The 12,563-nt window shown below is 46.4% G+C and overlaps 1 protein-coding gene and 1 long non-coding RNA gene across 2 annotated transcripts in view; one reads left to right on the top strand and one right to left on the bottom strand.

Annotated features, from left to right (window-relative positions):
* FAM89A (family with sequence similarity 89 member A) overlaps window positions 1-12,563 on the bottom strand; it is a 20,261-nt gene extending 7,698 nt beyond the window's left edge. Inside the window, exon 1 of the mRNA XM_072823103.1 lies at window positions 12,267-12,563. Within this exon, the coding sequence (XP_072679204.1) occupies window positions 12,267-12,551 (285 nt within the window). The 5' untranslated portion in view covers window positions 12,552-12,563. The remainder of the gene's footprint in view (window positions 1-12,266) is intronic.
* LOC140631823 (uncharacterized) overlaps window positions 11,694-12,563 on the top strand; it is a 29,054-nt gene continuing 28,184 nt past the window's right edge. The window contains exon 1 of the long non-coding RNA XR_012029331.1: window positions 11,694-12,121. This is a non-coding gene — a long non-coding RNA (uncharacterized lncRNA). The remainder of the gene's footprint in view (window positions 12,122-12,563) is intronic.

Raw genomic sequence — 12,563 nt, 5'->3', positions numbered from 1 at the left:
CCCTCGACTGAGAGCCTATGGGGGGAGGGGGCTGGCAGGGCAGGGAGCAGGTGCTCAGGACTCTGGCACCCGTGCTCTGACCATCAGCCTGTACTGCTGAGCAGCTGACCGGGGCAAGGAGATGGCACAATGTCAGCTGTGGTATGCAGCAAGCTGCTCGTGTCACAAGTGACTTTTATTTTTGGCTTTTCTGAATTTTCTGGATTTTCTACCATGAACATCCAGGACATTAACTTAAAATGACAACACTTTCAAAGTTATCTTTTTAAAATGAATGCGGGGCAGCCCTGGTGGCTCAGCGGTTTAGCGCCTGCCTTTGGCCCAGGGCGTGACCCTGGACACCCGGGATCAGGATCAACTCCCACGTCGGGCTCCCTGCATGGAGCGCCTGCTCCTCCCTCTGCCTGTGTCTCTGCCTCTCTCTCTGTGTGTGTCTCTCAAGAATAAATAAATAAAATCTTAAAAAAAAAAAAAATAGGGATCCCTGGGATCGAATCCCATGTCGGGCTCCCGGTGCATGGAGCCTGCTTCTCCCTCTGCCTGTGTCTCTGCCACTCTCTCTCTGTGTGACTATCATAAATAAATAAAAAAAATTAAAAAAAAAAAAGAATGAGGGTGCCTGGGTGGCTCATTTGGTTAAGTGTCTGCCTTTGGCTCAGGTCATGATCCCAGGGTCCTGGGATGGAGCCCCACATGGGGCTCCCTGCTCAGCAGGGAGGCTGCTTCTCCTTCTCCCTCTGCTTGTGCTCGCTTGCGCTCTTTCAAATAAAATATTTTTAAAAAATTAATAAAATGTAATGAATGACTAAGCATATACAGATGGCTTGTGAATTTATTTTAGAAAGGACTTGGGAAATGCCCCAAATCTAATCAAGGTGTCCAGCACATATCTGCGGGGCTGGAATGTAATAAAGCAGTGACCTAATGGATTGTAACCTGATTTCTGAATAAAGGATGTGATGACAGAAGGACACTGACCTGCATACTGTTTTGCAAAGGAAAACCGAAGAGAAAGACTCCTTTGGTGTTGATCCAGTAGGGAAGGGGCTATTAACTACTCAAGCTTCACTGAAGTACCCCTGCAGGAACTCGAAGCTCCCTGGTGGCCTGTCAGTCTGTAGAGCCAAGCTAGACTTTAACTCAGTATAGAAGGGATGTAATTTTTTGGTCTAAATGTATGCTGTTCAACATGGTACCACTAGTCACATGTGGCTGTCGGACATTTGAAATGTGACTAGTCCCAATGGAGGTGCTTTGTAATTTTGGAGAGTTAGACAAAAAAAAAAGAGAATGTAAACATCCTATTATAACTTTTTAAATATTGATTAAACATTGAAGTAATATTTTAGACTTACTGGGTTAAATATATTATTAAAATTAACTTTATTTGTAGGGTTTTTTTCATATAGCTACTAGAAAAATTTAAATTACATTTATGACTCTCATTATCTTTTTATTGGGCAGCCCTGGTCTAGACTAGGGGTCCGCAGACTGTGGGCCATGGGCCACATCCATGCTCCTGTCTGTCTTGGGATGACCTAATAAAGCAAAGAATGGTTTTTATAGATGAATATTTGCAACTGATTTGATAAAAAGGAACAGTAGCTTTGTATCCCAATAAAGTGAAGTGTTTTCTCATCCCAAAAGAATTCTTATGGAAAAATATTTTCTCTTGCTGTACCTACATAACATCTCTAATTTTATCACTTGGCCCTAAAAATTAAAAAAAAAAAAAAAGGCTCCCTGGTGGCCTGTCAGTTTGTGCTCACGACGCAAGCTTCCAATCCATCTTGTGGCTCCTACACACCACTCACGTGTCCTGGGTGGAAAAGCATCTGTGCTGTTTGGTCTGCTTTACCCCTGTGAATACCCTAGGCCCACTGGGCTGAGGACTAGACTCTAAAGAGCCAGGGTGATTCAGCGACAGGAAACAGACCAGGCGTATGGTTGCACCTCCAGATTAAGCCACACCCAAAGCTTGCGCAGCTCTGCACTTGCCCATTCACCTTCTCAACCAGGTAAGGGAGTTTCAGTTGTTTTGCTGCTGACAGCTGAGGGCATCCACAGACAGAGCCCATTCTGCAACCTCTCCTCAGACACGCTTGTTTCTCTCCAACCTCAACTTACACTGGTACCAATGAAGCCTGTTTCCTCTTGTGCCGTCCTAGGCAGAGCTGAAGAAAAGCAACCAACCATTTTCTTTAAGTAATGCCTTTGCTCATTCTTTTACTTTTTTTCCCATCATAAAAATAAAACATTCTAATTATGTTAAAATTTCAATGGTTCACAATTATGTAAACCATCCTTCCTTAATTCCATGGTCTAAAGCAGCTATCTTCAAATGTTTTACTGTTGGGACCTCTTTATACTCTTAAACGGTGGAAGGCCCCAACAAGTGCTTGTTATGTGGGATATACCTCTCAATATTTATCTTATTACAAGTCAAAACTGAGAAGCTTTAATATTGATCCACTTAAACATAAATAATATACTCATTGCATGTTAATGACATTTTTATAAACAATACCATTTGTAAATCTCTTTCTTTCTTTCTTTCTTCTTTCCTTCTTTCTTTCTTTCTTTTTTTACTATTTTGTAAATCTTTTTTTTGTATGGCTAATCTTCTGCATTGATCCTTTGTGACAGGTTGTTTTGGTTTAAGTAAATGAAGAAAATCTGGCCTCACACAGATATGTAATAGCCTTTTAGGAAATTGTAGAGGATATTCTTTCTTTGATGCTACCCCTTAGCTGGCTGCAGTGTGGAATTTGAAACTATGCCACTGAACTTCTCATACTGTCACATTAAAAACCATTAATCTTGCACTTTGAATAGATCTTTTAACCATGCATGATTTTCTAACTGCAAGCATTAGTTCTATGAAAAAGGTGAAAAATTGACTGAATTATGCAGATCTTCCAAATGTTGATACACTTCCTTAGGTAGTATTTTAAAGCATCACATTTATCTGTATGACCACCACATAATTATGGACACCGAGAATGTCTCCAGACCACATTTTAAGAACTTTTGTTTTAGAGACACCCACTTTTAGGGGCACCTGTATGGCTCAGTCAAGGGTCCAACTCTTGGTTTCAGCTCAGGTCATGATCTCAGAGTCCTGAGATCAAGCCCCATGTCAGGCTCTATGCACAGTGAGGAGTCTGTCTCTCTCCCTCTGTCCTCCCTCCTTTCTCTCTCTCTTTCTCTCTCAAATAAGTAAAACCTTTAAAAACACATATATTTTAAAAATAAAGATACCCACTTTTAGCAGTTTAGTATACATCCCTCAAGACAGTATGTTTATGCAAGCTGGTTTTTAACTAGTTACCACAAATACAAATGTATACACATACTGTTTTGTAACTTGCTTTTTCATACTATGAACAGCAGATATCATTCATCAAGGATTTGTATTAAAGCCTAAAAGCTCATTGTCCAAGATAATGAGTGTGGACATGGGTACAGGTGATGTTGAAATTAGGTGCGACTGGAGGGGAAAAACATGACTTGCTAAGAGTCATACTGGAACCCAACACACAATTGAAGGTTAATTTGTGTTCTGCCATTTTCTTGAATGATATCCAATTAAATGAAACTCCCCCACTGCAAGAGGAGATGAAGTTAGGGGACAAAATCTGAAGTTAAAATCAGAAAACCAAGTTCTTGTACAACATATAGAAAACCTCATGTCAACAGCTGGTGTTTGTAGGCAACTGACATAAAAAGCACAAGAAATTCTGTTTTTACAGTGTCTATTTCCCCAACCCCTCACCATTATGATGAGGATTCTTTCGGAGCTCTGCCGTTGTTTCAGATAAAGCAGGATACCTTGTTTTTCTTCGCATATCTGTGGTTATAAGGGTTGTTAAACACCTTGGCATTCAACTGCATTGAACGTGCCTATTTTCTAAGTGCAGTTGACAACTTAGAAACACACCAAACACCCTCTTTCTTTTTTCTTTTTTTAAAGATTTTATTTATTTATGAGAGACACAGAGAGAGAGAGAGAGAGAGGCAGAGGGAAAAGCAGGCTCCATGCAGGGAGCCTGATGTGGGACTTGATCCCAGGACTCCAGGATCACGCCCTGGGCTGAAGGCAGACGCTCAACCGCTGAGCCACGCAGGTGTCCCAACACACTCTTTCCATGGTCTCTAGTCTCCAAATGTATTTCAGTAATCCTCCTCAGCCCAGCCTCTCCAGTCAGTAACAGGCCTGGTGCCCTCCAGAGGCTGCCCCTCCACTGGAGAGCACTGGCCAGAGGACAGAGCCTCTCTCCTCTCCATCAAAGGCAGTGCTTCCTCCCAGAATCCTTGCAGATGGGATTCTAGACCTGCAAAATTAGGCCAGCCCACCATGCTTAGGGCCAATCACAGCAGTGAGCAGAAAGCACTCATAAAACCAGAGAAGACCACATGCCTTAACGAATTTCTATAGCACCAAAAGGAAGTTGAAGAGTCTGTCTCCAAAGTCCTGGTGGCTCAGTCCACTGAGCATTTGACTTCTGCTCAGGTCATGATCTCAAAGTCCTGGTTTCTACATCTCCAGGTTAAGTGTCTATGAAGGAAGGAGCAACAGGAAAGAAAGAACCGCCTTTGTGTGCCCTGCCTACTTATCACTTGGAAACATCTGGAGCCTGTGGGCAACCAATGAGATGAATAGAAGGTCAGAGCTCTGGAGAATGACACTAGATTATTGGGGGCAAATATCTTACCAGCCAGTCTCACGGCTGGTTTCCTGTTCGTGGAGTCCATGGCCCATCTAGAAGGTTTCATACATAGGATCATGAAAAATTTAGCTTTTCCAACTGAGGTGTGAAGTCTCTGTGGAATTCAGGTGGGCATTCCAGAAGCACAACTGCAAAGCTTCCACTGCTGCTTGGTGGAGGGAAGTGCACAAGGGCCACAGTCCTCATTTTGAGCCCTCCCTGAGCTACCTTGGCCGCACAACATCAAAGATCTACAGCAGTGCTGGCCCAGGGAGATGCAGAGATGCTCACCCCTTGCTCCGTTGAAGTCCCCTATCAGTGAAGAGGTGCCCAAAGTGCCAGGACACTTTCACATGTAACAGATGAATGCCTTTAACCAAAAGCGGGGGAAAGCAGAGGGTTTTGCTTCTTCTTCCCTTTTTTTTTTGAATTTTATTATTTATTTATTTATTTATTTATTTATTTATTTATTTATTCATTCAAGAGAGACACAGAGAGAGAGGCAGAGGCAAAGGTAGAGGGAGAAGCAGGCTTCCTGTGGGGAGCCCAATGTGGGACTAGATTCCAGGGCCATGGGATCACGACTGAGCCGAAGGCAGATGCTCAACCACTGAGCTATATCCAGGCATCCCAAGGGTTTTACTTCTTGCAAGATACTTATAAGTTAGGAAAAATATTTATAGTCTCTGCAGGTCGGGGCAGTAATTGATCAAAGTTAAAGAGGTATGAAAAACATCTTTCAATCCTCTGTATCTTCAAATCTTGGGACTGTAATTATAACCTCAGAGGTAGCATCAAAAGTGAATCAAACCAGGGACGCCTGGTGGCTCAGTCCATTAAACACTTGACTTCAGCTCAAGTCATGATCTCAAGGTCCCAGGATTGAGCCCCACCTGGGGTCCCCACTCAGTGGGGAGGCTGCTTGTCCCTCTGCCCCTCTCCCTGCTCCTGCTTGCTCCCTTTCTCAAATAAAATCTTAAAAAAAAAAAAAAAAAGAATGAAACTAGGCCAGTGACCCCACCAGCCTGCCCTTACAGCCCCACCCCCACCCCAAGGACATGTGCAGGATTATACACACACACACACTCACACACACACACTTCTAGTTGTGCTTTCATTGGGTGGATCTTGGGGGTGGGGACAAGTACCATAGAGTAATTATGGCCTAAAAACTTTAAGAACTATCACAGACAACCTAATTTTTGATGAACGGAGTCCAAGAATAGCAAGTTTGCACTGCTCTTCCTTTTCTTTGTAGATTTACAACTACCAGGTATAGCCGAGCAAGTGTCCCCAGATAGCAAGCACACTACAACAGGTAGGTCCTGCACACGTACCTACATTATTTTATGACAGAGCAAACTTCTGCAGGAGCCCTGAAGACCCATAAAGGCAGGAGGGGAAAAGAGTTATATTGCTATAGCCAAAAGGAGCCTTCGTGGAAAAAAACAAACAAAAAAAACAGAGCCTTGTGGCATTTAATTCTTTTTCCCCATAGGGGACCTATAGCTGGAAATAGTGAAGTGCTTGCCCAAATTATATCACATAATCTAATAACAGAATTCAAGCTCTTGAATCCTGCTTCAGGAGCTTCCCAATTCTTTTTTTAAGGTTTTATTTATTTATTCATGAAAGACACAGAGATAGAGAGAGGCAGAGACACAGGCAGAGGGAGAAGCAGGCTCCATGCAGGGAGCCCAATGTGAGACTCGATCCCCGACCTCTAGGATCATGCCCTGAGCTGAAGGCAGAGCTTAACCGCTGGGCCATCCAGGCGTCCCAGGAGCTTCCCAATTCTTAAAGGGCTTGTTAAAAGTGCAGATTCTGCTTTCTCCAAGATTCTGATACTGCTGGTATAGGAAGAGGCCCAGCAATCAGCATTTCAGCAAGCAGCCCAGGGGATTTTGGGGCCAGTGGTCCATCCTTTGGGGAACACAGTTAACCATGCTGGTGCTAGGACCAGTGAAAAGAAAAAGAAAAGACAGTATTAAAGGCCACAGACACTCCTTCCTACTCTCCTTGATCAATATCAATCAAGAATGCTATATTGGTAGCTAACAGTTTTATTCCAGATGGGATTTCATAGGCCTGACTTGGGATTGGACCTTTACCATAAAACCTTTTAAAGACTAAAATCCCCTTTCTAAGACACTGGTTTCACACACAGGATAAGAACTGAAATCCACTGGGATGTGGGCTATTCAAGCTAATGCACATCTCCTGGAATACAGTTCACTGCACAAACTCATTAGACATTTAGTTCTCTCAACTAAAATGCAGGGAAGAGGAGCATTGCTGGTCTCAGAAATCAAGTTTTATTTAATCAGATTAAATTTTTCCCCTAAACCATTGCAGCTCAGGAACTCAAAAGTTCCGAGTGGATGATTTCCCACTCCTGCATGGGTTGGTGACCAAAATAACTACTTGACTTTTTTTTAAAAGATTTTATCTATTCATTTGAGAGAAGGGGAAGGGGCAGAAAGAGAAAGAGAATCCCAAGCAGGCTCCATGCTAGGTGCAAGCCCAACGCAGGCCTTGATCTCACGACTCTGAGGATCATGATCTGAGCCGAAATCAAGAATTGGCCACTCAACCAACTAAACCACCCAGGTGCCCCACTATTTGACAGTTTTAAGGGGAAAAAAAGAATATAAAAAAGGGATTCTAAGTCAAAGCTACTAGAACTTGCCCCTGATGGTTTGAGAGGCAAAACCCAAAAACCTCCAGAGATGCTGCCCTCAAAGCTCTGCTGCCCCCCACATCTGAGGATCTTCTATGTTTTCATGACTCTTTGGGATGTCCGAACTTAATGAGCTAATGTCCCAGAACTGCTGAGCAGGTGTCCTACATACACACTTCAAGGAAGGGGTGTAGGGGTGTGTGTGCATGTGTCAGGGGTCCCGGCTGACACTGCAAGTCAAGGGAGTCCTTCAGCCATGTGCAAGGATTTGAAATGCCAACCAAGGTCTACTGAGCAAAGGGGGCTTTGTCAGCTTAACAGATAAGAATCTTTCCAGGGCAGCCCAGGTGGCTCAGCGGTTTGGTGCCGCCTTCTGCCCAGGGCGTGATCCTGGAGACCCGAGATCGAGGCCCATGTTGGGCTCCCTGCATGGAGCCTGCTTCTCTCTCTGCCTGTGTGTCTCTGCCTCTCTCTCTCTCTCTCTGTGTGTGTCTCTCATGAATAAATAAATAAAATCTTAAAAAAAGAAAAAAGAAATCTTTCCAAGGGTTGGGTCCTTTGGGGCAAAGTATTCTTATGTAAGAAGAGGTCTGTGATATATTATCTAATAGCCCCCTGCTCTATTTCTGCAAACTGGCGTTTCTTTGGTGGACTCCCACCCCCACCCCATCCATATGGTCACACTATCTTGGCAAAATGCAATGCCGTCCTCGGTCACTACCAACTGGCCCAGACTGGCCCAGCTACCCAAGCTAGGCCCACTGGCATCCTTCCACACTATTTACAAACTGGAAATAAGAAGCGAGGCCAAAATTGAGCATGGACCCAGTTAGCAGCCACAGGCCAAAAAAGAGGGAATAAATAGAATGATGGTGGAGAGAGAATACCGTGGACATCCCAGGTGCCCCACCAGCCCTGGTTCTAGGCTGTCTCTGTGTAAGACTCCTTTCACAAGAGCTAGTCCAGACTGAGTTCCTATTACTAATACAGAGACTCCAGCTGAGAAAACTGAGAAGAGGTCTGAACTTACAGCACTCCTGCTGCTGTGAAGATGACCACATCTACCAGCTGCTGGAAACTCCTTAACAGCTAGAGAGTTCCCATTCATCCTTGTTTCTCTGTAGCACTTTATACCTAACACACGCCCCATAAACATCTGTTGAGTGTGATTTTAAAATATCCTCCTCTGGGACAGCCCGGGTGGCTCAGTGGTTTAGCGCCGTCTTCAGCCCAGGGTGTGATCCTAGAGACCCCGGATTGAGTCCCACGTCCGGCTCCCTGCATGGAGCCTGCTTCTCCCTCTGCCTGTGTCTCTGCCTCTGTGTGTGTGTGTCCCTGATGAAGAAATACATAAAATCTTAAAATAAAATATCCTCCTCTGATGTTAAAAAAAAAAAAAAAAGCCCAACAACCAACAAACTCAGCTTCTTGTTTTAAAGGACTCTTTCTGGTCTATAAAGCAGTAACCCTCTGTGTGACCCTCACAGCTTTCCAAATGGGCCCACTAGGGCAGGGGGCCAGGACCTGCAGCAGCACAGAGCTTCACAGCATTGGGGTTCCTAGCACATTAGAAGGGTTCCTAGCACGGGAACTGCTGAAATGTGCAGTGCAGTAGAAAGCATGATCTTCCAGCAGAGCACAGTGCCAATCACAGGACAGAACTCTGTGCCCTCCCAGAGGCCTGGATGCCAACTGTCCCCACTGCTCGCCGTTCCACTCTCACCATCCGTCAAATGCTTATCACCAGGTCCAAATCTCCTTTCCAGCCACCAGATTCTCATCCTTACATGCACCCAGGCAGTATAATACAAAGGTTAAAACAGGCTTTAGGACACACCTGGCTGAATATGTGATCACAGAGGAGTTAAATTCTGAGTGATTTTTTAAAAAAAACGTATGAAATAGGATGGACCTAGAGGGCATTACGCTAAGTGAAATAAGTCAGAGAAAGACAAATACCATATGATTTCACTTACATGTGGAATCTAAAAAGCAAAACAAATGAACAAACAAAAAGCAGAAACAGACCCATAAATACAGAGAACAAACTGATGGCTGCCAGAGGAGACAGGTAGGGAGGATGGGGAAAATGGGTAAAAGGGAATGGGAGATGCAGACTTCCAGTTCTGGAATGGGTAAGTCACAGGGATGAAAAGTAAAGCACAGAGAATGTAGTCAATGGTACGGCAACAGCAGTGTATGGGGACAGATGGAAGCTACGCTTGCAGTGAGCACAGACAGCATAACATACAGACTTGAGTCACTCTGCTGTACATCTGAAACTAATATGACATCATGTGTCCACTACACTTCAATAAATAGATAAATAAAATGGCCTTTTTCAAGGATTTTAATTTATTTATTTGAGAGAGGGGGAGGGAGAGAGAGTGGGCACGAGCAGGGAGGAAGGGGTAGAGGGACAAGCTGCCTCTCCACTGAGCAAGGAGCCAGATTGGGGCTCTATCCTAGGACCCTGAGGTCATGACTGAGCCAAAGGCAGATGCTTAACCAACTGAGCCACCCAAGTGCCCAAATAGATATTGAGTACCCAACTCACAGAGAAGTTATGATGTATAGAAAGCATTTACACTGTGCCTACACAGGAGATATCCCAAACAATTAAGTGATGATCTCAAGGTGCTTGGACTATGAGTAACTTTTAATTGTTTTGCTTAGCTGCACTTTCCATTAAAAAGCTGAAATCACCTCCCAGGCTCTAATGTTAACTAGCAATTCCTGCATTTTCTCCATCAGAGAAGCATCCCCCATTTGATTCCTGTTTCCTGTTCACTGGCCCCCCACCCTGCTGGAGGCTCTCACCTTCTCCAAGCACACTTCCGGCATCTCCCGCTTCCAGCCCTTTTTGCATCCTGCTATCAAATTGGAGCTATTCCCTTATTCCAGCTTTGCTGCTACTTCCCCACTGCCCTTGGCCCTTTGTTAAAATTCTGTTGCCTTCAGAGGCCTTCCCACCCCACCACTGCTTGCACAGGATTTAAAAAAAAAGGGGATTAACCACATTGATCTGTAATTGCACAGGACCTTTTCAAACAGGGATTAATCACATTCTGCCAAGATTTCTAGTAAGTTCCTTGGTACAGATTTGACCCCAGGCCTTCCAATTAAATAGATTGACACAAACTATTCCGCAGATAATTTAGGAATGCACTCAGTTTAGGTTACCACTCAGACCCCAGGGCCCCAGGTTAGTGAATCTCTTAGAGCCAAAAGACCTAGGGCACTTTTAAAAGACCTGTGACATTCTGTGAAAGGACATGTCAAGGCCTGTAGCCATATCTTTCTTACCTTTCTCTCAGCTAAATATCAGACTGACCAAAGATGGCTGTTTATTTCCCTTGCGCTTCAAACAGTTAGGCTTAGAGAGAGCTCTGGTCCAAGGCATAATTATAAGGTTGTGGCTGTTCTCCAGCTGCACCGGGAGGGACCCGGAAAAATACTTTCGGGAATAGCACATTGACTCCCCACGCCACCAGAGCATGTTTATAAACCAGAGCTTCACAACAGGAGTGGCTGTGAGGTTTTCCTGTCTGTTCCAGTATGGGACTTAACCCAGGGTGAATCTTCCCATTCAGCCCCATGTTTATGCTACATCTAAATGCAGACTGTAAACATAGTAGATGTAGGTTTATCTAATTAAAATGCAGCTCACTGGCTGTGCAATGCTGGTGTCGATTAATGTTCATTATTAAATAAAAACTGTTGTCTTGGAATTTAAGTCATTCTGTTAAGAAGCTTAGAAAATCTATTCAGAGAGAATTGGAAATCACTATTTCAATGCCAGCTAGAGTGGGAAGACAGTATCTAACTGATTTAGAAATGTTCATTTAAGGCTGATTTTCTAGATTTAATTAAGCCTTACCTTTCAGAACAGATATGCTCCTGAAAACAAAAAAGAGGCATAAATTGGAAGTTTCTAAGCAATACTGTAACGTACTAGTCGCATATTTAAAGCGTTTCTGTGATAAGTTTTTTGGCAGGAAACTTAGGAAAAAAGCAGCTTTCATATAGTAGATTTTCTTAATAAAGTTTTTAAGTGTACTCAGAACCTGCACTAAGTGAAAGAAGGGGCAGATTCCAGAAAGAGAGCGGGCGGCCAGGCTAAGTGATCAGGGGCGGCGAGAGCGTGGAAAGGAGGAAGTTCCCCAGCTCCCTGCTGGCCTGGCCGGGCCGGGAGGCGAAAGCCCGGGAAAGGCTCAGCGCCACCTAAATCCCTGCCCTTGTTCTGCCTTTGGCGTCACTGAAATCGCGTGTCCCGGTCCGCACACACCAAATGTACTTCCCGAGGACTGACAGGAACTAAGCCCCATTGTTTGGCGCCCGGACACAACCCGAAGGGCCCAGGCGGGCTTCACCTGGCCGGGGCGCGCCCCTCCGCTCTCGGCGGGTTTGGGGCCGCGGCCGCCCCGCGGTAGTCGGTTCTGCACGCGCCGCCGGGCCGCGGGGAGGGCGCGAGGGCTGTTCCAGCCTCCGTCTACGCCCGCGCGGACAAAAACTGTCCTTTCCAAGGCAGGAAAATCCAATCGCACACGGCCCTGAACCCCGGCGGGTCTGTGCCGCTCCGGAGGCCGGTGACCGAGTCGCGCCCGCCGCGAGGCCACAGCGAAGCCCACGCCGAGCCAGCAGCGGCCGCGCGTGGGGCGCCCGGGCCCGAAAGCTGCCGCCCCAGTGGGGGGCCTCCCCGGGCGAGCGTCCTCCGCGGACAGAGAGGATGGTAAGAGGGGGAGCGCAGAGGACGGCGCCCGGGACTCGCGAGCCAGAGGGCGGCGGGCGCGAGGCTTCCGGAGCAGAGCGCGGGGCCGGGCGGCTTTCCCGGGACGGCGAGACCGCACGGACCCCCCGCCGCGGAGCCCCCTTACCATCTCCTTGCGGAGCAGGGCCAGCGCGGCGTCCAGGTTGGGCGGCTTGGCGGGCAGCCCCGCGGCCCGGGCCCCGCCGCCGCTCGCGCCCCCGCGGCTCAGCTCGTCCTGGATGCGCGACTTCTGCGCGTACAGCCGCTCCAGGTGCCGCCAGCCCCCCGACGCGCCGCCGCCCGACGCCGAGTGCAGCAGCCCGCTCAGGCTCTTGGGCAGCGGGGGCAGCCCGTCCACCCGCAACCCCCGGACCGCGTCCGCCACCCCCGCCGCCGCTCCCGCCCCGCTCATCTCGCCGGGCCC

Source organism: Canis lupus, chromosome 4, assembly GCF_048164855.1.
Source record: "Canis lupus baileyi chromosome 4, mCanLup2.hap1, whole genome shotgun sequence".
In the NCBI taxonomy this organism is placed as follows: Eukaryota; Metazoa; Chordata; class Mammalia; order Carnivora; family Canidae; genus Canis; species Canis lupus.
The sequence above is the reverse complement of the archived record's forward strand: the minus strand, read 5'-3'. Positions and strand labels throughout refer to the sequence as shown.